This window comes from Mustela nigripes, chromosome 14, assembly GCF_022355385.1.
Source record: "Mustela nigripes isolate SB6536 chromosome 14, MUSNIG.SB6536, whole genome shotgun sequence".
NCBI lineage: Eukaryota > Metazoa > Chordata > Mammalia > Carnivora > Mustelidae > Mustela > Mustela nigripes.
In genome coordinates this window covers 98,126,653-98,151,166 of record NC_081570.1, presented here as the reverse complement: position 1 = coordinate 98,151,166, position 24,514 = coordinate 98,126,653, and the positions used below count along the sequence as shown (strand labels likewise).

Sequence of the window (24,514 nt, the reverse complement as noted above, 5' to 3'; positions counted from 1 at the left end):
TTTATTTATTTATTTGACAGAGAGAGATCACAAGTAGGCAGAGAGGCAGGCAGAGAAAGAGGGAGAAACAGGTTCTCCACCAAGCAGAGAGCCTGATGTGGGGCTCAATCCCAAGACCCTGGGACCATGACCTGACCTGAAGGCAGAGGCCTTAACTGAGCTACCTAGGCTCCCCTGATATTTTTTTTTTTTAAGATTTTATTTATTTATTTATTTGACAGAGAGAGATCACAAGTAGGCAGAGAGGCAGGCAGAGAGAGAAAGGGGAAGCAGGCTCCCCGCCAAACACAGAGCCCGATGCGGGGCTCGATTCTCAAGACCCTGGAATCATGAGCAAAGGCAGAGTCTTAGCCCCCTGAGCCACCAAGGTGCCCCTGTCATGCTGATTTTTAAAAACATCTGATCTTACAGGTAATTTACAAAATGTGAGAAGTGTTAAATATTCTTTGACATTACACATAAACCACACTAAAATACCTTTCATTGAGTAAAAGGCAGCATTGTAGATACAGGGAATTTCAGTTGGCATAATTAAGACCAAAAGATAAATTGGACATTGCTACCTTATCTTCAGCACTGTAACAGCCCAATGAACACACATTGAAGGACAGGTGAGTCTTGCTCAGTTCTATGAAACAGTGAAGGCATTTCTTCAGTATTTAAATATATTAATATGACCAGTTATAGAAATCTAAATATAAAAAGCAATCTCCTTTGGTTTTGAGATGGCATTCACCATCTTTGTGAAGAGTTGAACGTTACTAATCAAGTCCAGTTATATCTTTTTTTTTTAAAGATTTTATTTATTTATTTGACAGAAAGAGATCACAAGTAGGCAGAAAAGGCGGGGGTGGGGGGAGCGGGGAGCAGGCTCCCCGCTAAGCAGAGAGCCCATGTGGGGCTCAAACCCCAGAACCCTGGGATCATGACCTGAGCCCGAAGGCAGAGGCTTTAGCCCACTGAGCCACCCAGGTGCCCCAGTTATATCTTTAGAAGGGAAAGGAGTGCTATCACTTGCTGAACTAGAGTTACTACCAAAATTTAAAAAGCTGATTGTATTAATTTAACCATAAGCCAGTTCTAGTTAAATCAGAACTGTCCAACAAAAATATTCTGTTAGCCATTCAAGATCAGAATTCTTGTGTATAAGATCAATTTTTTTTTTTTTAAAGTAAGGTCTACACCCAACATGGGGCTTAACCTCAGGACCCCAGTGTAAGGGCCTATTTAGCCAGAGCAGCTCCATCCTAACCGTGACCCCTCCTTCAGTGAACTTACTTAAAAACAAGTCCCGGAAACCAGTACCAGGTAACAAAGCCCAAATACAAGGGTGGGTCAGGCCAGGTGGGGGCGCATACTGTCTCCCTAGCTACCAAGGAGTATGCCCCCCCCCTTTGGGTGCCCTTTGGGCACCAATTCTGACCAAGGTGATAGGCTAGTTCAAATATCTACTATAGTGTAAATTGTAATTCAATTGGTCACTTATGTGTGACCTAGCAGGACTGTGCAGCTTTCTCTGTGTTACAATCTCATTGGCCACCTGTGCGTGGCCAGGCCCAACCACACAGCCTTTGCCCTTAAAAGCTAGTCTGTAAGGCAGAGAGACGTTGCCTCTTTGCAAGAGACAGCCCTGGCTGGTCATTTGATTCTCAATGCTTGGTGTGAATTAAAGCTTTGCTTGACCTTCGCTTTGTATCAGTCTTGCTCCTTTGACCATGGACTCAACACCCAAAATCAAAAGTTGCATGCTGTCTTGACTGAGCCAGCCAGGTGTCCCTGCATGAGATCACTTAAAGTATGTTACACTTAAAAGAAGTCAGGCCATTTCTGTTTTGTAAGAAATAAGGCAGTGGCCAACTATTACTCCATACCTTTTTTGAGATACATTGTCAAGTCTGCCTTTTTTGCCTCTTAATGCTAGCAGATTATTTTTGTTCCAGGGATATCCTTCTTGGGATATTCTAAATATCTCTCTCCCCAGGTGAGGCCTTTGTTCTTCTTGGTTGTCAGGGTATCTGGGGGCCTGATGGGTCTTCTACCCAAACAGACCATGGAGATTTCTTGTGCTTGTTTTCCTTTCCCTCAGTGTGGTGCTGCACTCACTTCTAGACAAAAATTTGCTCTTCTCAACATCACCCCTTTTTATTTCCTCTTTCAACAATTTGTATTAGGAAGGTCCCTTCTCTGAAGCTGGACATCCCACTAAGTCCAAGGATAACTTGAGTCCCAGGTGCATGCACTTATGAATCAACACTGTTGAGAAGTGAACTTATTTATTTTTAAAGATTTCATTTATTTATTTGACAGAGACAGATACAGCAAGAGAGAGAGAGCACAAGCAGAGGGAGTGGGAGAGGGAGAAGCAGGCTCCCTGCTGGGCAAGAAGCCAGATCATGACCTGAAGGCAGACGCTTAAGACTGAGCGACCCAGGCGCCTCGAGAAGTGAACTTTAAATCACAAAATTTCACCTTTAAGACCTGATGGCCTCACCCACTCATGAGTGTTAAGTATGACATTCAAGAAATGCTCCAAATCTCAATGGCAGTTCAGCATTCCTCTGCTGGCCCCCAGGCGCTCTTCTGCTCCTGCTATTGACCATGCTTGCTGGGCCCAAGAGCTGCAGAACCGGCCCTTACAAGTCTTCATGCTACTATGGGCCTGCTGCCTTATTGTCACAGACCTCCTGTGCCCAACCAATGGATTATGCTCTCACCATCACTAATTCATTTAATGTCATTTACTTCTAGTGCTTTTTCTCTTTTCCGGACAACTGGAAAGTTCCTTCCACTTCCGGTTACCAACAGTCTCAGGGGGTTTTCTCCATAGCAGAGCTGCTAGGCACCTACAGCTCTCCTTCATTTCAGAACTATTTTTCTCCTAATTCTTGTACAAGAGGGTCAAAGGTAAAAGGCAGCCTTAGCCAGGGGAATGGCTGGGGACAGCCTCTACTTATACCCACTGCTCAGTTTAGCCCTTAGCAGAATTTCTCTTTTTGAGATTTTCCTAAGGTACCTTTGTTTCTCCCTCCAGTTCAGTCCCCTTCAGGAACCTTTGGGTCTGCCTCCTTTATATTCATTTCAGATTTACCATGTGCCAGGTACTGTAAGCACTTTACAAATATTTGTCAACCTTAAGGTGGGTCATCTTAGGATGAAACACCTTTTTACAAATGAGGAAACTGAGGCAAGTTAACTAAGTTACCCCAAGTCACAGCTAGTAGGTGGTGGAATCAAACTTCAAATCAGGCATTTTTAAAAAAATTTTATTTATTTATTTTGACAGAGAGAGATCACAAGTAGGTAGAGAGGCAGGCAGAGAGAGAAGGGGAAGCAGGCTCCTTACGGAGCAGAGAGCCCAATGTGGGGCCTGATCCCAGGACCCTGAGACCATGACCTGAGCTGAAGGCAGAGGCTTTAACCCACTGAGCCACCCAGGCACCCCTAAATCAGGCATTTTGCCTCCAGGACATACATTCAGCCTCAGTGTTATGCATTCTCCATCAGACAGATTTGTGCATATGGTGTCTCAGCCTTATGAATGGTTTTAGTTTCTCCCCTAAGATTTCTGAGCTACCATTGCAAATCAAGGACATACTTGGGTGTCTGTCTGCTGGTTTATTTATTTTTAGAGTAAGTTCTATATCCAATGTGCAGCTTAAACTCACAACCCCAAGATCAAGAGTCACACGCTCTACTGACTGAGCCAGCTAAGCATCCCAAGAAGTACTTAGGTATGTGTTTGTATGTCCCCAAATATTCCATGACAGGTTACTTCCTGGTACTACCTTTTCAGAGCACACAGTAAATCTCATGAAGGGCAATTTCTTCTCTATAAAATTATATAGTTTTTGAAAACACTTTTTTTTTTTTTTAAAGATTTTATTTATTTGTCAGAGAGAGAGGGAGCGAGAGCGAGCACAGGCAGACAGAGTGGAAGGCAGAGTCAGAGGGAGAAGCAGGCTCCCTGTGGAGCAAGGAGCCCGATGTGGGACTCGATCCCAGGATGCTGGGATCATGACCTGAGCCGAAGGCAGCTGCTCAACCAACTGAGCCACCCAGGCGTCCCTGAAAACACTTTTATACTGGATTTTAATAAAGGCAAGTAGTAGCAGGCTTCAAAAGGTTAAGAAAAATTCAACAAAGCAAAACTTGGTCGAGAGATTCAGCCCCATTAACTCAATTTTTTGAAGTGAATTTGGATTAAAGTCTTTATTTGCTCTTTATTATATATACTCCATATTTTTCGCCATCTGCACAGATACCCTGTAGGTCTAAACCAGTATTCCTCAACTATTATTCTATTAGCAGCCTAACTGGTCTTTCTTCCACTCTGAACCCCTACACATGATTTCTCTAGGAAGCAGCCCCAGTGACTCTTCACTGCTTGGAGTCTTTGCTCAAAACTCATCCAAACCTTCCCATCTCACTCAGCGTCATGAAATTAGGTTAGGAGTACTCCTTGGATAATCCAGCAGAGGGATTTTTTCCAAGGGGTACAAGCTAAGGATAGTTTCGAGGGAATTTGTTACATATAAAAATAAATGTACACACACATATATAATTTTTTCATACAGTGCTTATTACACCTATAAAAATTAAAAATGGAAGTAGATGTTATAACACATTCAGGTCTACATGAACTAATTGATAAAACTACCAGCCATCTCATTAAGACAATCCCAATAACAACTTATTTCCCATGTTTATTTAACAAAATACAACATTAAAAAAAAAAGATTTATTTATTTTAGAGAGAGAAAAGAGAACACAAGAGTGGGAGGGGCCGGGCACAGAAGGATAGGGAGAGAGAAAATCTCAAACCAATCCCTGGCTGAGCACGGAGCCAGCCCAGAGCTGGATTTCACAATCCTGAGGAGATATGACCTGAGCTGAAATCAAGTGTTGGGAGGCTTAACTAACTGAGCCACCCAGGTGCCCCCAAAATAAAACATTTTCTGATGGATGTATTTCAACTGCATGGTGGTGTTTGTTAAATAATGTTTAACTTTATTTATTTTTTTAAAGAAAATATTTTATTTATCCATTTGACAGAGATCACAAATAGGCAGAGAGACAAGCAGAGAGAGAGAAAGCAGGAAGCAGACTCCCTGCTGAACAGAGTGCCTGATGCGGGGCTTGATCCCAGGACCCCAAGACCATGACCTGAGCCAAAGGCAGAGCTTTAACCCTCTGAGCCACCCAGGCACCCCAATAATGTTTAACTTAAATGTTCACTTTTAAATTGGATAATTTGAAATAACAATTTTAAAATGTCATTATTGCAAAATGTGGTAATTGCACTCTTTGCAACTACTCAGGTGCATGGTGAAGAATTTTACTGTCAACTACTTACAGTGTTTGAGAAAATAGTTTTTCAAGGTTCTTTTCAAAGGCATGGAAGTTTAAAAAATTGAGGACTATTTCTGTGTATGACCTGGCCCCCTTAATTTCCTTATGCTCATGTTCTACTACTCTGTCCCATATTCAAACCATTCAAGCCCCCCGACTCATTGCTGTTCCTCTAACAAGTCAAGAATCCCCGTCTGCCTCAGCTCATTTATACTTAGTTTGTTCCTCTCCCTGGAACACTCTACTTCAAGGACCACAATTATTGTTCATGTATCAACAGAGGCCTTCCTCAGTCATCTCTGATTTCTTTTACTCTTATTTTGTCTTTATAGCACTTATCACTCCCTAGCATATATTTACTGTCAATCAACTTATTGTCAATCTCTGTTATATTGCCAACTCCTAGAAGGCAGAGATCTCCTTTGCTTTCTGCTGTTAATTTCCAAAACGCTCCCTAATACATAGTCAGAGGACCATTATTTTTGACCGAATAAATGAAAAATATTTCGAGGTGGCTTATTTTAAGGACTTGTGCAAGCTCAAAGAATAACAGTTCCTTGGCAACACTGTCAGAAGACGAAAGCACTTCATGATCCTAACGTTAAAACAGCCGCTGCGCAACATAAACATCCCGAATACTTGTTTTCAAATAAAGACAAACCTTTCTGAAAGCTGCTATCACCCATATTACTAGGGCATTTGGAACCCAACTCTCGCCAGGACACTAAGCGGGACTCTCAGGACGTAACAGTGGGTAGATCCCGTGGCTCCTCAAACTGACGCCCAACTGATCCGCGGAAGCGACTTTTCAACATCCATCTGTCCTGCCAGCCCCACCACCCCCTCCACTTCCTGATGCAGGTCTGGGGTGTGGCTCTGGCATCGCTGCTTTGAAAAAGCTCCTCAGTTGGGTTTTCTGATACGTAGCAACGTCTGAGAATCAATCACCTGAAGAAGCTAAAAATAGCTGTTAAAGAGTTTCTTCCTCAGGGGAGCTTTTCAGCCTATCTCTGGCAGGCCTCCAATGAGGGTGGGGGGAAAAAGGCCCAGTCTCACGGCTCCCTTGGGGCACAACCACCCAAAGGAACGCAGCCGGTTACGGCAGCAAGCCCCAGGAGGCCCGCACCTCAGAGCCAGGTTACAGCGTCCGACCCTGCAGCAAGCGAGGTTCGCGCCAGCCTCTGGGGACGGCGCCGCTCGGGAGACGCTGGCTCGAAAGGGACCGATCTGGCCTCCCATCCTACGCTTTCCCGCTGTGTCGGAGCTCGTTAACAAATGCCGCCCAAAGGCGGCTCAGCGTCAACGGCCACTGCTCTAAATGCTCCCAGCGAGCCGAGCAGAGGCGGCGTTGGACCCCACTACACCTAGCCAGAGGTCGGGAGCGGAGGAGGGGACGATCCCGGCCGGCGCCCCAAGTTCCCGCCTCCCTCAGGAGGACGCCGTGCGTACGTGCGCGCACCGTGCCCGCCCTCTCTCAGCCGCGCGACGCGAGGGCGGGGGCGCCGCGTGCGCGCGCGCTCTCGTTCGTTCGCTCGCCTGCTCGCTCTCGGCTGCCGCTCTCGCTGCGGCTGCGGCTGGGGCTGGGGGCGGCGGCGGCGGCGGCGGCGGCGCGGGCGGCGGGCGGCGCGGGGCGGTCCGGCGGGTTCAAAGAGGAAAACATGGCGGAAAACAAAGGCGGCGGCGAGGCTGAGAGCGGCGGCGGGGGCAGCGGTAGCGCGCCGGTAACTGCCGGGGCCGCCGGGCCCGCGGCGCAGGAGGCGGAGCCGCCTCTCGCCGCGGTGCTGGTAGAGGAGGAGGAGGAGGAAAGCGGCAGGGCGGGCGCGGAGAGCGGCGCGGTCGGGCCCGACGACGGGGGGGTGTCCGCGGCCTCCTCCGGCTCGGCCCCGGCTGCCTCAGCCCCTGCGGCCTCAGTGGGCCCTGGAGTTCCCGGGGGCGCGGTATCGACGCCGGCCCCAGCTCCAGCCTCGGCTCCCGCTCCGGGTCCGTCGGCGGGGCCGCCTCCTGGACCGCCAGCCTCGCTCCTGGACACCTGCGCCGTGTGTCAGCAGAGCTTGCAGAGCCGGCGTGAGGCGGAGCCCAAGCTGCTGCCCTGCCTTCACTCCTTCTGCCTGCGCTGCCTGCCGGAGCCGGAGCGCCAGCTCAGCGTGTCCATCCCGGGGGGCAGCAACGGCGACATCCAGCAAGGTGAGCGGGAGGCCCTGCCCGAGGTCTGGGCCGAAGGAGATTTTCGGGGCCGAGGACGATCTGGGGAACGGAGGTGCTCGGGCCCAGTGCTGCTTGGAACAGCGCGATTCCGAGGGGTCTAAGAGATGAAAGACACGGCCTCGGGACAGTTTCCAGAGAAGGTGGACCGCCAGAGATAAGGGGAGGGTGAAGGGAGGGGTGCCGGCGGCGAGAGGCTGGGGGAGGGGACACCGGCTGCAAGGGAGGTTTGGGGTGTGCGGGTACTGGTCGGGAAGGCGTGGACTACGGCCGAGCGCAGGTTCGGGAGCTGGTGGACTCGTACCGAGGGAGGAGAGAGGGTCTGGGAAACCGATCTGAGGTAGTGTGGGAGAAAAGGCCTGCAGCGCGAGAGGTGTTGAGGGAATCGGTAAGCGGTAAGGGCTGTGAGGACGAATTGCTTTGGAGGGAAGGACTTGACCTGTTCGAGGCTAGGGGAGAGAAGGACTAGGAACCAAACAGAGGAGGGTAAAGGGTATTGGAGAGTTTGGGGCTGAGAGCAGCTGTCTGGTGGAAAGTAATTTTAGGGTGACATTGGGACGGAGTAACTCCGGACGCGAAAATAGGTTTGAAGGGCCTTCTTGCTTAGGGAAGTATCCCAAGGTTCAGGGGTGAAGGAGAAATGAACTTTGAAGGGAATTGGAATTCAGAGAAGCTGTGTTTCATTGTACATTAATGAGTCCCTAGTGTTCCAGACAGTGTGCTAGGATTGAGTAAAATACTGAGTGAAGAACTCATTCATAATCATATAGGTGAAACAAACCCAGCGTGCGGCAGTGGCGGTGGGTACATGGTACAGTGGTTGTGACAAATCAAGAGAAGGTCAGGGGAATTTCATTGAAAAGGAAACCCTTGAGAAGGTTGCTTGAAGGGTGAGTTGCTCACTGGATTGGGGAGTTTTCAGGGCACAGGGTACTTTACACATCCTTGGAGCTAAAGGTTAACTAGTCATTATCAAACACATTAATGTTCCAATAGTGAAACGTACAAATATCCCACTAATGGGGTAGACATAAATAACTTCCCACAATTCAGGGTGGGTTTTGTTGTAAATTTATGAAAAACTTTAAAATTTTGAAACTCTTGAAATTTGCCACTGCAGGTAAGGGGTGGCTGACCTGTGCTAAAGGGTTTGGGATTCATCCAGTAAAGTATATCTTGTACAGTGTAGGCTAAAAGGAATCCCTGAAGGGCTTTTTTTTTTTTCCAAAAATTTTATTTATTTGACAGAGACCGTGAGAGCAGGAACGCAAACAGGGGGAGTGGGAGTGGGAGAGGGAGAAGCAGGCTTCCTGGGAGCTGTGAGCTCGATGTGGGAATGTGGGGCTGTGTGGGGCTCGATCCCAGGACCCCGGTCATGATCTGAGCCAAAGGCAGATGCTTAACAACTGAGCCACCCAGGCGCCCCCCTGAAGGGCTTTTTTTATCAAGAGGATAAAAGAATCACATTTGTGATCCAAAGAGATCACTTGGGGGTATATTGAAGGGTCAGGGGAGGCAGGGCTGGAGGAATCCTTTTTTTTTTTTTTTTAAAGATTTTATTTATTTATTTGACAGAGAGAGATCACAAGCAGGCAGAGAGGCAGGCAGAGAGAGAGGAAGGGAAGCAGGCTCCCTGCTGAGCAGAGAGCCCGATGCGGGACTCGATCCCAGGACCCCGAGATCATGACCCGAGCCGAAGGCAGCGGCTTAACACACTGAGCCACCCAGGCGCCCCAGGGCTGGAGGAATCTTGACAATAATATAAAAAAATGAGCATTTGGAATTAATAAATGACTGGTAAGAGGTTTTAAAGAAGGAAGTATTTTGGATTGGGGAAAAGGTGTGGACTTTGTGAGATACATTTGAGTTTGGATGTCTGCTTTATATGTCCCACTTGTGTTTTGGACAGATTAATTTTTCTTAGCCTTAGTTTTTTCAATTGTGAAATAAGGACAAAATTACCTACCTCATGGGGTTACTGATGGAATGAAGTGTGTAAAGTGACTAGTACATGGTAGTTATTAATGAAAAGGCAGCTAATTAATTAGTAGTAGTAACTAATTCTTGGTAGCCATGGGAATGTGGATAGGGGGTGTCAAGATTGGTGTGGGGCAGACAGATGTGTCTAGGCTGAGTTCCAAGTTTCTTGTTTGATGGGTGGCAGTGCTATTAATGTAAATAAACGAATTCAGGAACAGAAGCAGGTGTGTGTGTGTGTGTGTGTGTGTGTGTGTGTGTGTGTGGTGGAAGGAGGATATAATGATTTCAGTTATGGATGTTTTGGGTTTGAAGTATTATTGAGACATACAGGTAAGAGTGTTAGGTTAAGAATAAGGATTTGATTGATGTTGAACATACTAAGTGATAATGGGTGTCTAGAGGGTACATAATGGGTGTATGACTAACTGCTTATGGCCTCATGAGTATAGTAGGACGTGTGAGATTCAGTGTTCTTGTGGGACCCTGGATTAGGTGAGAGATTTAGAGAGGACACAAGATGAAAATTGTGTTTGACTGATGTGTCTGAGGGACTTGAGGTTATGAAATTGGCTCCTTGGTATTTATGCAGGAGAGAGAGAGAGTAATAGTCTGTCAATTCGCTCTTCATTCTCCATTCTTTGTTTTTGCACTAGGAGCAGTAAGTAGATGGGACTAAATATTGTCATTTTAAGGTAATGTTGCTTTCCAGTCAGTACCTAAAACAAATTAAGTCTGGAAGTCACCATAGTTTAAATAGGGAATCTAGAAAATAATTTGTTTGTCTTAACTCCTGTGTGTATATCCTTTGCTTTGCTCTTTAAAAAAAGTAAGCCTGCTGTTCTAGAAGAGCACTGTGTTTGGGGTCAAGGGACATAGTTCTACAGTTGTTTTCTGTAAAGGAAGTTTATAATGTTTCTGTGTCTTAGTTTATCTCTATAATGTAGCTAATAGTTCTTTACTATACTCCCTATATCTCATTAAGTCAAATGAAATAATAAATGGGAAAGTACTTTTTTTTTTTTTAATTTTATTTATTTAACAGACAGAGATCACAAGTAGGTGGAGAGGCAGACAGAGAGAGAGGAAGCAGGTTCCCTGCTGAGCAGGGAGCCTGATGTGGGGCTGGATCCCAGGGCCCTGGGATCATGACCTGAGCCGAAGGCAGAGGCTTTAACCCACTGAGCCACCCAGGCGCCCTTGGGAAAGTACTTTTATAAACTGGGAAATGCTTTGCAAATATATGGTATTATGGAACACTGGTTCCTTCTCTGGTCTAGGGAGTCATAACTGGTAACTTAAGTCAACATGTTAAGTGGTTTTGAAACGACGACAAGTGCATTATCCTTCCTATTAACTGGCCTTTTTTCTGTTCCTCTAACACACCAAAGTTATTCACACTTTTTAGCTGTTCCTTCTAGATCAGTGGTTCTTCCAGGTGTGGTTTCTGGACCAGCAGCATCACCATCATCTGCGATCTTGTTAGGAATGCAAGTTCTTGGGCCCCACTCCAGACCTTCTGACCAGCTGTCTGTTTTAACAAGTCCTCCAGGTGATTTTGATGCACACTAAGTTTAAGTACCACTTTTCTTTCTTTTTTTTTTTAAAAAAATTATTTATTTATTTATTTGACAGAGAAATCACAAGTAGATGGAGAAGCAGGCAGAGAGAGAGAGGGAAGCAGGCTCTCTGCTGAGCAGAGAGCCCGATGCGGGACTCGATCCCAGGACTCTGAGATCATGACCTGAGCCGAAGGCAGCACCTTAACCCACTGAGCCACCCAGGCGCCCTAAGTACCACTTTTCTTTAGTGAAGGGTTCCTCACTTCAGATGTTGCCTCCTTAGAAAGGCCTCTGACAGACCTTCAGGTGTTGCCTCCTTAGAAAGGCCTCTGCTTTAGACCTTAGAAAGGCTTTTTTTAAAAATTTAAGGCTTTATTTTTAGAGTAGTTTTAGGCTTAGCAAAATTAGAGGAAGATATAGGGATTTCCCATTTATCTGCATACATGCACAACCTCCCCCAATATGAATATCTCCCACCAGAATAGTACATTTGTCACAGTTGATGGACCTGCATTGACCTATCATAATCATCCAAAGTCCATAGTTTACATTAGTGCTCATTCTTAGCGTTTGTACATTTTGTGGGTTTGGAAAATGTATAATGACATGTATCTATCATTATAATATCATACAGAGTATTTTCATCACCCTGAAAATCCGGTGCCTGGCTATTTTTAAAGTAGTCCCCCAGGTCACTCTGTTACTTACTATTTTTTTTTCTTTATAGCACAGCTAAAATTTAAAATGTTTTGTTTTTATTTACTCGTTTATCTGTTTCCTACTAGAATATTGTAGAGCAAATATTCATTATCTTTTGAATGAATAAGAATCACCTGGAGAACTTTTCAAAATGCCATTTTGGGAGTTTCAGAAACTCAGTTGATTTGGGCATGATACTAGGAATCTCATTTTTTTTTTTTTTTTTTAAGATTTTACTTATTCATTTATTTTAGAGTGTGCTCATGAGAGCAAGGGGAGGAGCAGAGGGAGAGGAAGAGAGAGAATTTCAAGCAGACTGCATGCAGATCTGATGCGCAGTGCAGGGCTTGATCTCAGGACCTTGAGATCATGACCTGAGCTGAAATCAAGAGTCAGATGCTCGGGGCGCCTGGGTGGCTCAGTGGGTTAAGCCGCTGCCTTCCGCTCAGGTCATGATCTCAGGGTCCTGGGATTGAGCCCTACATCAGGCTCTCTGCTTAGTGGGGAGCCTGCTTCCCTCTCTTTGTCTCTCTGCCTGCCTCTCTGCTTTCTTGTGATCTCTACCTGTCAAATAAATAAATAAAATATTAAAAAAAAAAAAAAGAAAAAAAGAGTCACATGCTTAACAGACTGAGCCACCTAGGCATCCCTAGGAATCTCACTTTTTAACACGTACCTCCTGTGACTCTGATTCTGGTACCAACTATACTTTGAGAAACATGGATTTAGATTTTTTTTTTTTAAGATTTTATTTCTTTGAGAGAGAGAATGAGAGAGAGAGAGCACGAGAAGGGGAGGGTCAGGGAGAAGCAGACTCCCTGCTGAGCCTGATGCAGGACTCGACCCCAGGACTCCAGGATCATGACCTGAGCAGAAGGTAGTCGCTTAACCAGCTGAGTCACCCAGGCATCCCTGGATTTAGCTATTTGGATAAGAAAGGCTGATCTATTTACTGCTGAAGTATTTGGAAAATCAAAATAGATAAATCAGTTAATACTTGTTGAATCTCAACAGTAAGCTTTTAAAAATGCTTTGTGACTTTTAAAAAATTCTGTTTTAGGTTGAGTTCAAATAGCTGTCAGTAGTGGGTATGTATAGATCTGTAATGTATAGTGTGTGTATAGATCTTGTAATAAAAATACAAATTTGTATTGATGCATCCGAACAAACTCTCAGATGAACTTTTGAAAGGAATGAGAACTTCATAGTAGGGCATATCAAGACAGCATGGTTTTATGCATAAGGAACTGGATTGAGAATAACTTGCATCATGTTCTGCTGTTAATTGGTCTGTGACCTTGGCTAAAGCACTTTACAGCCTCTTCAGGTTCTCTGCAGTATGAACAGTTTGAGTTCCTATCCTGTAAAATTCTATGATTGTATTGTCTTTTATGCTAACTTTTTGTATGTACATCACTTTAGTACTCTTATTTGTGGGAAATGATGGAAGAATCAGCATGGAAAAATTCTATTTCTGAACCTTCAGCTTGTTGTGAAAAGTCTGAGATGGCAACCTTAAATGGGATAAGTGGTAAGGGATACCTCTGAGTGTAGTGTGAAGAACACCTTCTCAGAATAGTTATGTGTTTTATCACAGAACATGGTGAGCCACTCTGGGGAGTTGTCTATTGGAGCCCTTGAAAATTCTTGCCCCAGGAGTGTATATATACTATATGGCAATTTGCTAGTTCTGTGGCTTATCTATTTGGGATTTTTTTGGGTCCTACTTTCTCTGATGACCTATTTACATAAACAGGCTTGAGTTTTCGAATGATAATATAGTCATCAGCAAGCATCCATTAAAGATGTATTAAAATTGGGGCGCCTGGGTGGCTCAGTGGGTTAAGCTTTTGCCTTCAGCTGAGGTATGATCTCAGGGTCCTGTGATGGAGCCCCACATCAGGCTCTCTGCTCAGCAGGGAGCCTACTTTCCCCTCTCTCTTTCTGGGCCTGCTGCTCTGCCTACTTGTGATCTCTTTCTCTCTCTGTCAAATAAATAAATAAAATCTTAAAAAAAGATGTGTTAAAACTGAAATACTTTAGTGGTTGGTTAAGTGGTCTGTGGTTGGTTAAGTGCACACAATTTAAGAGAGTACCTGAATTCATTTTTGAGCTTCACCTTTTACTATTTGAATGTCTATGAATAAGTTACTTAACATCTGTAAGTTGAGAGTAATATTTACACCTACTGCATAGTGTTATTGTGAGGATTCAATGAGTTAATACATTGTAAAGTGCTTCATATAGTGCCTGGCACATGGTAAGACCCCCAAAACTATTATTTCTGTTGTTTTCCAGTTGTCTTTATGACTACCTGTATTCAGTAAGCAGAAAGAAGAGGAAGGAAGGTAAATTGTTGGCATTTTTCTAGGCTTTTCTGACATCTAGTAATATATATATAGCACACCTGACAAAGTCCTTTGCATTCCAATCTTGCCAGCTACTTAAAATTTATAATGTGAAAATTTGTGAACTAATGTTGTAAGACCTGTCTTTATGAGGTATGCTATCCATCAAAAATTTTAGAAGAATCTAACTGGTTTTTATTTCCTTATCTATATTCTTAGCAGACACTAAATGAGAATACTTTAAAGTAGTGATTCTCAAAGTTGGTCCTTATAATCTTGAGGGGATTACTCTTATATGCCTTGAGACATGGGCAAAGTTAAAACTGTTTCCATAATAATACTTATTCATTATTTGCCTTATTCACTGTTTTGATGTTTATGTTAGTGATGCAAAAGCAGTGATGTGTAAAACTGCTGGCACCTTACCAGGGATTAAGATAGTATCTCCAAACCATAGTAAAAGTCATTGTATCTTCACCACCATACACTTAGAGTAAAAACAAACAAAACAACAAAAAAATGCGCTAGTTTCATTTGTTTTTGATGAAGCATTAGGACATTTTATAGAATCTTGATTTTTAATAATTCTGTGTGATGGAATGGGAAATGTGCATAAAATGCTTTTGCTGCAGACTGAAGTATAAAAAAGTACTTGTACAGTTGTTTGAATTCCAAGCTGAATTAGCTTCTTTATTTTCATGGAAAATAACTTTTACTCAAAACAGTGATTGACGAGCTATGGTTTTCAGACATGTGTGTTTGGCAGCCATTTTCTCAAAAATGACTGAATTGAGCCTGTCAATTCAAGGAAAAAAACTGATATATGTTGCCAGTGATAAAAAAATTGAACTTTTAAATAAAAATTAGAATTTTGAAAAAAACTTATATGTGCAACTATAAGTTTGATTGCTACTCAGTATTTAAAGGCTTTTCTGATGAGATTGGTAGTGTAGGAAAGTATCAGTTTTTTAAAAAGATTTTATTTATTTATTTGACAGAGAGAAAGAGAGCACAAGCAAGGGGAGCAGGAGAGGGAGAAGCAGGCTATCTGCTGAGCAGTGACACCCCTCCCTGGCTCCCCAGGACCCTGTGATCATGACCTGAACCAAAGGCAGTGCTTGACCGACTGAGCCACCCAGGCACCCTCAGATTTTTTTTTTTTTTTTTTGATAATGTGCAATGAAATGTCAACATTTGGAAGCTCTACACAGTGAACCAGTATTTTCCATATGACTAGTTGACCAGTGCAGTGCATTGTGTTACAAAATCATGCAAAGGAAAGAGATTCAAAGTGTATAACATAAAGCAGACCAGTAGATTTTAATGTAAGGGAGTAGTTAAAGTTAGTAATTTCTCCTGACATTTAAGAAATAAATACACTTTAGGGGAGGGTGGTAGGGGATGTTTAGTCAGTTAAGGATCCAACTCTTGATTTTGGCTCAGGTCATGATCTCAGGGTTGTGAGATTGAGCCCCTTGTCTGGCTCTGAACTATGTGTAGAGCTGCTTAAGATTCTTTTTCCCTGGGGCACCTGAGTGGCTCAGTTGGATAAACAGGGTCCTGGGATCAAGGCCCGCATGGGCTCCCTGCTTCCTTCTCCCTCTCCCTTTTGCTGCTCTGCCTGCTTCTGCTCTCTTGCTTTGTCAAACAAATAAATAAAATCTTAAAAAAAAAAAAAGATTTTTCCCCTCTGCTCCACCCCACCCTTCTGCTCATATATACACAAACTCTGAAAAAGAAAAGAAAAAAATATATACTTTATATACACACACACACACTTTATGTATACACACACACACATATATATATATATAAACATTACATACACATATACATATATTTATATACACACACATTTTGAAAATTTTGAGTAGTCTCTATGCTCAGCATGGGCTCAAACTCATGATACTGAGATTAAGAATCGCATGCTCTGGGCACCTTTTTGGCTCAGTTAAGTGTCTCTCCTTTTGGCCTAGTTCATGGCCCTAGGATCAAGTCCTGCATCAGGCTTCCTGCTCCATGGGGGGCCTGCTTCTCTCTGTCCCTCTGCCTGCTGCTCCTACCTGTGCGCAGGTGTGCGCGCTAGCATTTGTGCACGCGCGCTCTCTCTCTCTTTCTGTCAAATAAATAAAATCTTAAAAAAAAAAAAAATCACATGCTCTGCTAACTGAGCCAGCCAGGTGCCCCACTCTTTAAATTTTGTATTAGAATCAAACAATATCCACGTTGTTGTTTGAAAGGCCATTAAAATAATCTTCCCTTTTTAAAAATGCATAGCTTTTTTCTTCATATTCTTCAATAAAACGGTCTGTCACAACAGTTTAAATGCAAAAGCATATATTCAGCGATCTGAATATATTAATTAAACCGGACATTAAAGAGATTAAAAAAAATGTAAAACATTGCCACCCTTAACCAAAACCTTTTTGTTTTGGAAAATATAGTTATTTCTCATAAAATTGTTGTTTAAACATGCAATGGATTTATTTTTACATGAACTAACAGACCCTTTAATTTTAATAAAATGAAATTTTATCAACTATTACAATATTAATATTCTAAAATTCTCAGGTTTTATTTCTAATATTGCACATATTGATGGATAAACCCATCTAAACAAAAACTCTGTGAGATCCTCAGTAATGTAATAGCAATAAACAGATCCTGAGACCAAAGAAGGACAATAAGAAAATCATAATGTAGTTGTTGGGAGGAATGTCAGATCATAGGCTAGTGGAAGGTGGCAAATTCTTACTTCATACTGAATAACTGAAGTTGACATTTTTTAAAGAGCTCACTATGAGTCTCTTGATTTTATATTATTTTATTTTTTCATATTTATGACGGGTTGACAGATCTATCACTTTACTTTCCTGAGGCCAGGTTCAGAGTTGGGTTCATGGTGTTCGATACGTTACCTATGACTTTGTTGTGGCCAGAAACGGAACCTCTCTGCCTAACCAGCTTCTGGAATGGACATTAGTCCCAAAGGGAAGTGGGGGAAGAAGAAAACCATGGATTGAGTGAACATTAGATGTATCATTCTTAGGAAAATGTTTGAAGCCTATGCCTTAGGCATAGGTGAATAGCAGGAATTATGTGGTACTAATGAATAATACTTTTTGAATGCTTATTATGTGTAATTTATGTTGCACTTTTGTGAATTATTTGTCTTTATGCCTTCTGTTTTTCTTTAGCTTGCTCACATTTTTAAAAATTTTGATTTACAAGGATTTTGATAAGTTCTGTATACTGATCCTTTGTTGATTATGTAAATTGAAGATTTATTCTAAGCCCACTATGGCTTTGTGTGGTAGCCAGCTTCCAAGATGGCCCCAGTGTTCCTCTCTCCTGGTATCATATCCTAGAGTCTCCGCTATAGTGACTTGGAACTGCTCCGGGTGACCAAGAGAATACAGTAGAATTAAACAGTGACTTCTGAAGCTAGGTTATTAAAGGCACACAGCCTTTTCCTCACTCTTTGGTTCCCTTGTTCTAGATGAAAACAGTTGACACTGTGGCAATCCTGTAAAGAGGCCCAAGTGGATAGGAACTGAGGCCTTCTGCCAACATCCAGCACCAGTTTGCTAGCCATGTGAATGAGCCACTTTGGAAGTGGATTCTCTAGCATGGTCAGGTTTTCAGATGACTGCAGTTTTGGCTTACATTATCACTGCGGCCTTGTTAGGGGCCCTGAGCTAGAACTACTTGTCAAGTCACTCCCAAATTTTTGACTCAAAGAAACTGTGAGATAATGTGTTGTTTTAAGCCACTAAGTCTGAGGGTAATTTGTTATGCAGCAATAGATAACTAATATACTTGACTTTTTTCCCTGTTTTTTTCCCCCCTTTTACTGTAGCTTTATAATAAGCAATAAGCTTTGTTATTCATTTAGGTAATTTTACTCTCTTCCACATATACCTTGTTCATCTTCAAGATCTTCACTGAGTTGACTTTTTGCTCTCACACACTTAAAAAAATTTTTTAGAGAGACACACACACAGCAAGCTGGAAGGAACAAAGTGGGAGGGAGAGGGAGTAAGAATCTGAAGTGGACTCTGTGCTGAGGGCAGAGCCCGATGTGGGGTTGGATCTCCCACGGCTTGACCTGAACCGAAGGCAAGAGTGGGATGCTTAACCAACTGAGCCACCCAAGTGCTCTGCTCTTACACATTTTAGAATCATGTGATTCTTATTTTTGAGGTATTATTTTACTGCTGCTTGGTTCTTCTTCTTCTTTTGTTTTTTTTTTTTAAGATTTTATTTATTTACTTGAGAGAGAGTGAGAGAAAGAGCTTGAGAGGGGAGAAGGTCAGAGAGAGAAGCAGATTCTCTGCCGAGCAGGGAGTCTGATGTGGGACTTGATCCCAGGACTCCAGCATCATGACCTGAGTGGAAGGCATTTGCTTAACCAACTGAGCTACCCAGGCGCCCTGATTCTTCTTACTCTTGATCATAGTGGGTGGTGTCTACCAGTGTTTCATAGTTTGGGACTGTGAGCATGTTTAGCAGGGCTATCCAGACCTGGCTTGTGGGAACCAGTCTCCTAAGAGTATTTTGCCTTTGCTTCTGTGAGGTGCCACCAATGCAAAATCACAAGAACTGCCAGATGTTGATTTAGGGTGTACTTTACTTTATGGGCTTACCTGTATTTGGAAATTTCTCAGGAGAAAATTTTCCTTCCTTTGAACCCAGGCAGTGACAGACAACTTAATTTCTAGGTTATTGGTCAGATTTATTTTCTTTTATTTAAAAAAATTTGTTAATTTGAGAGAGAGTGATTGAGAGAGAGCACACAGGAACAGGGGCAGAGGGAGAAGCAGACTCCCTGAGAGTTTAAGGCGGGGCTCTGGGATCATGACCTGAACTGAAGACAAACTCCCTGTCACTGAGCCACCAAGATGCTCCAATATTTATTTATTTTTTTAATTTTTACTATTATTATTTGCTTATGCATCTTTCCAACTAAGGGTATAATTATTCAAGCCTAAGGGTCTTGGTTTTAATTACCGTATACATCCCTAGCCTCTCATGTTTTCCTCCTTTGTTTGTTCCCTGTTTCTTCATCCTAAGAAAGATCGTTGAGAATAAAATTTTTGAGCCTTTGCTTTTTTTTTTTTTTTTAAGAGATTTTATTTTTAGGGGCGCCTCAGTGGCTCAGTGGGTTAAAGCCTCTGCCTTCCGCTCAGGTCATGATCCCAGGGTCCTGGGATCGAGCCCCGCATCGGGCTCTCTGCTCAGTGGGGGGCCTGCTTCCCCTCCTTCTCTCTCTGCCTGCCTCTCTGCCTGTTTGTGATCTCTGTCTGTCAAATAAATAAATAAAAATCTTTAAAAAATAAAAAAAAATAAAATAAATTTTTAAAGATTTTTATTTATTTATTAGTCAGAGAGAGAGAGGGAGAGTTGAGCACAGGCAGACAGAGTGGCAGGCAGAGGCAGAGGGTGAAGCAGGCTCCCTGCCGAGTGAGGAGCCCGATGTAGGACTCGATCCCAGGACGCTGGGATCATGACCTGAGCTGAAGGCAGCCGCTTAACCAACTGAGCCACCCAGGCATCCCAAGAGATTTTATTTTTAAGGAATCTCTATACTTAACATGGGGCTGAACCCACAACCTAAAGATCAGGAGTTGCACCCTCCACCAGGTTGAGCCATCCTTTACATTTTTTTTTTTTTCCCCAAAGATTTATCTGTTTGGGGCACCTGGCTGGCTCAGTGGGTTAAGCCGCTGCCTTTGGCTCAGGTCATGATCTCAGGGTCTTGGGATCGAGTACTGCATCGGGCTCTTGGCTCAGCAGGGAGCCTGCTTCCCTCTCTCTCTGCCTGCCTCTCTGCCTACTTGTGATCTCTGTCAAATAAATAAATAAATAAAACCTTAAAAAAAAGATTTATCTATTTATTTGAGATGGAAGTGGGGGAGGGGCTGAGGGAGAAAGGGAATCTCAAGCAGACTCCCTGCTGAGCATGTAGTCAGATGCAGGACTGGATCTCAAGACTCTGAGATCATGACCTGAGCCAAAACCAAGAGTTGTAGATACTCCCTGAGGCTCTCAGGTGGCCCTGACCTTTGCATTTTTGATGTTCTCTTTTATTTTTTAAAAGGTTTTATTTATTTATTTGACAGAGAGAGAGCCGCAGGCAGAGGGAGAGGGAGAAGCTGGCCACTACTGATCAGGGAGCCTGATGTGGGGCTCTTATCCAAGGATCCTGGGATCATGACCTGAGCCGAAGGCAGGTGCTTAACTGACTGAGCCACCCAGGCACTTCAATGTTCTTTTTATTTTTATTCTTCTACTTAAATGGGAGCTTGACTAGATATGAAATTTTAGGTTAAAAATTTTTTTTTTCTCAGAACTTTGAAGATAACCTCTTTTCCAATATTTTAAGAAATCATTGTTGGTGATACTGGTCTGATTTTGCTTCTTTGTATGACCCCAGTTGGGTTTTGTTTGGTTTATTTACCTCTTCCTGGAACTTTTTAAGAATTAAACAAAAAAAATTTTTTTAATATAATTAATTTATTTATTTGACAGAGAGAGAAATCACAAGTAGGCAGAGAGGTAGGCAGAGAGAGAGAGAAGCAGACTCCCCGCTGATGCAGGGTTCGATCTCAGGACCCTGAGATCACTCCGAAGGCAAAGGCATTAACCCACTGAGCCATCCACGCGCCCCCTCTCAAATTTTTTTTTTTTTTTTTTTTAAAGTAATCTCTATACCCAGTGTGGGGCTTGAATTCGTGACCCCTAGATGAAGAATTAACATGCTCCACTGACAGTGCCCCTCTGGAACCTTTTAATATCTGCTTATCCTTTTTTTTTTTTTTAAGTTTTTATTTAAAAAAAATAGAGAGAGAGAGAGGAGTGCATGAGCGGGGGGGGGGGGGGGGAGGCAGGGGGAGAAGCAGACTCCCTGCCAAGGAGGGACCCTGATTTGGGGCTGGATCTGAGGACCCTGGGATCATGACCTGAGCTGAAGGCAGATGCTTAACTGATTGAGCCATCCAGGGGCCCCATCCTTGTTCTTAAATATAGGGTGTGTCTCTATTGATTATTTTCCCTCTTTTTTTAATTGTTTTTTTTAAAAAAAGTTTACTGTGCTTTTTCTGTTAGTCTCATAATCTTTATTTATAATAACAAAATTTTAAACTTTTTAAAAAAAATTTTATTTATTTGACAGAAAAAGACAGTGAGAAAGAGGGAACACAAACAGTGGGAGTGGGAGAGGAGGAAGAAGGCTCCCCACTGAGCAGGAAGATGCAGGACCCTGTGATCATGACCTAAGCCAAAGGCAGATGCTTAATGACTGAGCCCCCCAGAAGCCCCCCAAATTTTAAAACTTATTATTATTTTTTTAAATAAGGATCCCTCCTTTTCTTCTCCCTCTGCTCTTTCTGGAACTGTTACTGTTTGGATGTTAGCCTTTGAGGGGTCACACTCTCTCCTATCTTTTTTCTTAGGTCTTCCTTCTCTTTGTTTTCTTCTGCAGCTGATGTTCTGAAAGACCCCCTTGACTTTATTTCTTAACTTTTCCTTGATATCTTGATCTTTTTGTCTTAGAGGCTTCTTCAGTGGATAATCTTTGGTTCTCTTCCTGCTTGAGTGAGGCACTACAATTCTGATTGAGGGTTCTGTGTTTGTTAATTGTTGGACTTCACCTTTTTTTTTTTTTTTTTAAAGATTTATTTATTTATTTGACAGAGAGAGAGATCACAAGTAGGCAGAGGCCAGAGGCAGGCAGAGAGAGGGGGAAACAGGCTTCCTGCTGAGCGGGGGAGTCTGATACGGGCCTCAATCCCAGGATCCTGAGGGCTGAAGGCAGACGCTTAACCACCTGAGCCACGCAGGCGCCCCTGCACTTCACTTTAGACGAAGAGTTGGCAAACTATGGCCGAAGGGCTGAATCTAGCCTGCTGCCTGTTTTTGTATGACTGATGAGCTAAGAATGATTTTTACATTTTTAAGTGTTTGGAAAAAAAATCAAAAGAATATTTTATGACATGTCAAAGTTATATGAAGTTCGAGTTTGTGTTTATAAATAAAATTTTTGGAACAAAGCTGAGTGTTTATGTATTTTCTAACTGCTTTCACATTACAGTGGCAAATGACTAGTGACAAGGACTATGTGTACTCTTTGCTTTGTGCTTCTGTGTGGTGCACTACAAATTGCAGTGATGCAGTTACAACTTGTTAGGCATATGTGTGGCTGTTGCATGACACACACAAAATTTTTTTTTAAGGTTTTTAAAATTTATTTGACAGACAGAGATCACAAGTAGGCAGAGAGGCAGGCAGAGAGAGAGGGGGAAGCAGGCTCCCTGTTGAGCAGAGAGCCGGATGCGGGGCTTGATGCCAGGACCCTGAGACCATGACCTGAGTTGAAGTCAGAGGCTTATTAACCCATTGAGCCACCCAGGCGGCCTATAAAAATACCTTTTTTAGTTATATGTGCGTACCTATCATTTCGAACAAGAAAAGTAGATTTCAAATGTCACACTTTTTTTTTTTTAAGATTTTATTTATTTTGTTTGTCAGTGAAAGAAAGCACAAAACAGGGGGAGCGGCAGGCAGAGAGAGAGAGAAGCAGACTCCCCGCTGATAAGGGAGCCCGATTTGGGACTCGATCTCAGGACCCTGGGATCATGACCTGAGCAGAAGGCAAACTGGTGCCCCAGTTTTTTACTTTTTAAAAAATCTTTTAGTTGTTTTGGGGGTGCCTGGGTGACTTAGTGGGTTAAAGCCATGGGTTAAAGCCACTGCCTTCAGCTCAGGTCTTGATCCCAGGGTCCTGGGATGGAGCCCCACATCGGGCTCTCTGCTCTGTGAGGATCTGGCTTCTTCCTCTCTCTCTCTCTGCCTCTCTGCCTACTTGTGATCTCTGTTTGTCAAATAAATAAATAAAATCTTAAAAAAAAAAAATCTTTTCGTTACTTGAGAGAGAAAGAGCATGAATGATGAGGCAGTTGGGAGGCGGAGAGAGAAGCAGAGCAGGGAGCCTGTTGTGTGGGCCTTGATCCCAGTGGCTTGATCCGAGGACCTTGGGATCAGGACCTGAGCTGAAGGCAAGACACTTAACTGACTGAGCCACCCAGGCACCCCTAATTTTTAACTATTATGAATGTGTTAATGAAGATCTACTTTACATCTCTCTTTTAAAAATTTTTTTGGTAAAGATTTTATTTATTTGAGAGAGCGAGCGAGTGTACAGGGTGGGGAGGGGTGGAGGGAGAGGGTGAAGAAAGGAATCTCAGCAGATTGCACTAAGTGCTGAGCCTGAGGCGGTGCTGGATCCCACAACCCGGAGATCTGAGATCCTGACCTGAGCTAAAACCAAGAGTCTGACACTAACTGACTGAGTCACTTTTAACATATATCTTGAATATATGCACACATTTTCTCTTGGTTATGTATATTAGAGTGGATGTGCTGTGTCATAATAAAGTTGCACATAAGTTGCACATAAGTTCAGCTTTACTAGATATTGCCAGTTTTCTGAAGTGATTGTATCAATTTACTCTTCTACCAGCAGTGTTTGAGATTTTCGTTGCTATATACCCTTACTAATAATACCTGGTATTCCCTGTCTTTCACATTTTAGCCATTCTTATGGGTGTGTAGTGGTATAACCTTATACTTTAATTTGCATTTCCGTGATGATCAGTAAAATTAAACATCTTTTTTATGTTTATTGGCCTTTAGATATCTTTTATTATGATGTGCCTGTTCAAGTTGTACCTGTGTTTTTTGTCCTATGGGTTTATCTGCCTTTTCTCCAGCGCTTTTGTAGAATTCTTTATATATTCTAAGCGTTGAGTCCTTTGTCAGATATACATCCTGTTCTGTGGCTTGCCAAATAATTGTGGTTTGTTTTTTTTTAAAGATTTTTATTTATTTATTTGACAGAGAGAGATCACAGTAGACAGGCAGGTAGAGAGAGAGAGAGAGAGAGAGAGGGAAGCAGGCTCCTTGCTGAGCAGAGAGTCCGATGCGGGACTTGATCCCAGGACCCTGAGATCATGACCTGAGCCGAAGGCAGAGGCTTAACCCACTGAGCCACCCAGGTGCCCCAATAATTGTGTTTTTTAAAACCGGAATTTAATTTAGTTTTTGAATAAGTAGTACTTTCACATGGCTCACAAGTTAAAATATACAAAATTAAATTGTGAAGTCTCCCTCCCACTCTTTGTCCTCATTCAGCTCCTATCTCCTCCAACATATAACATGTGTTAATAGTTTATTTTTTCTTCCAATATATCTAAACAGTTTTTAAAAAATATTTTATTTATTTGACAGAGAGAAACCAAGAGAGTACAAGCAGGGGGGGTACAGCAGAGAGAGGGAGAAGCAGGTTCCCAGCTGAGCAGGGAGCCTGATGAGGGGCTC

The 24,514-nt window shown here is 42.9% G+C and overlaps 1 protein-coding gene across 2 annotated transcripts in view; it reads left to right on the top strand.

The window, feature by feature from the left end:
- The first annotated feature begins 6,959 nt into the window (after positions 1 to 6,959).
- TRIM33 (tripartite motif containing 33) overlaps positions 6,960 to 24,514 on the top strand; it is a 118,727-nt gene continuing 101,172 nt past the window's right edge. For both annotated transcript variants that reach the window (XM_059375808.1, XM_059375807.1), the window contains exon 1: positions 6,960 to 7,533. In XM_059375808.1, coding sequence (XP_059231791.1) covers positions 7,008 to 7,533 — 526 coding nt within the window. In that variant the 5' untranslated portion in view covers positions 6,960 to 7,007. The remainder of the gene's footprint in view (positions 7,534 to 24,514) is intronic.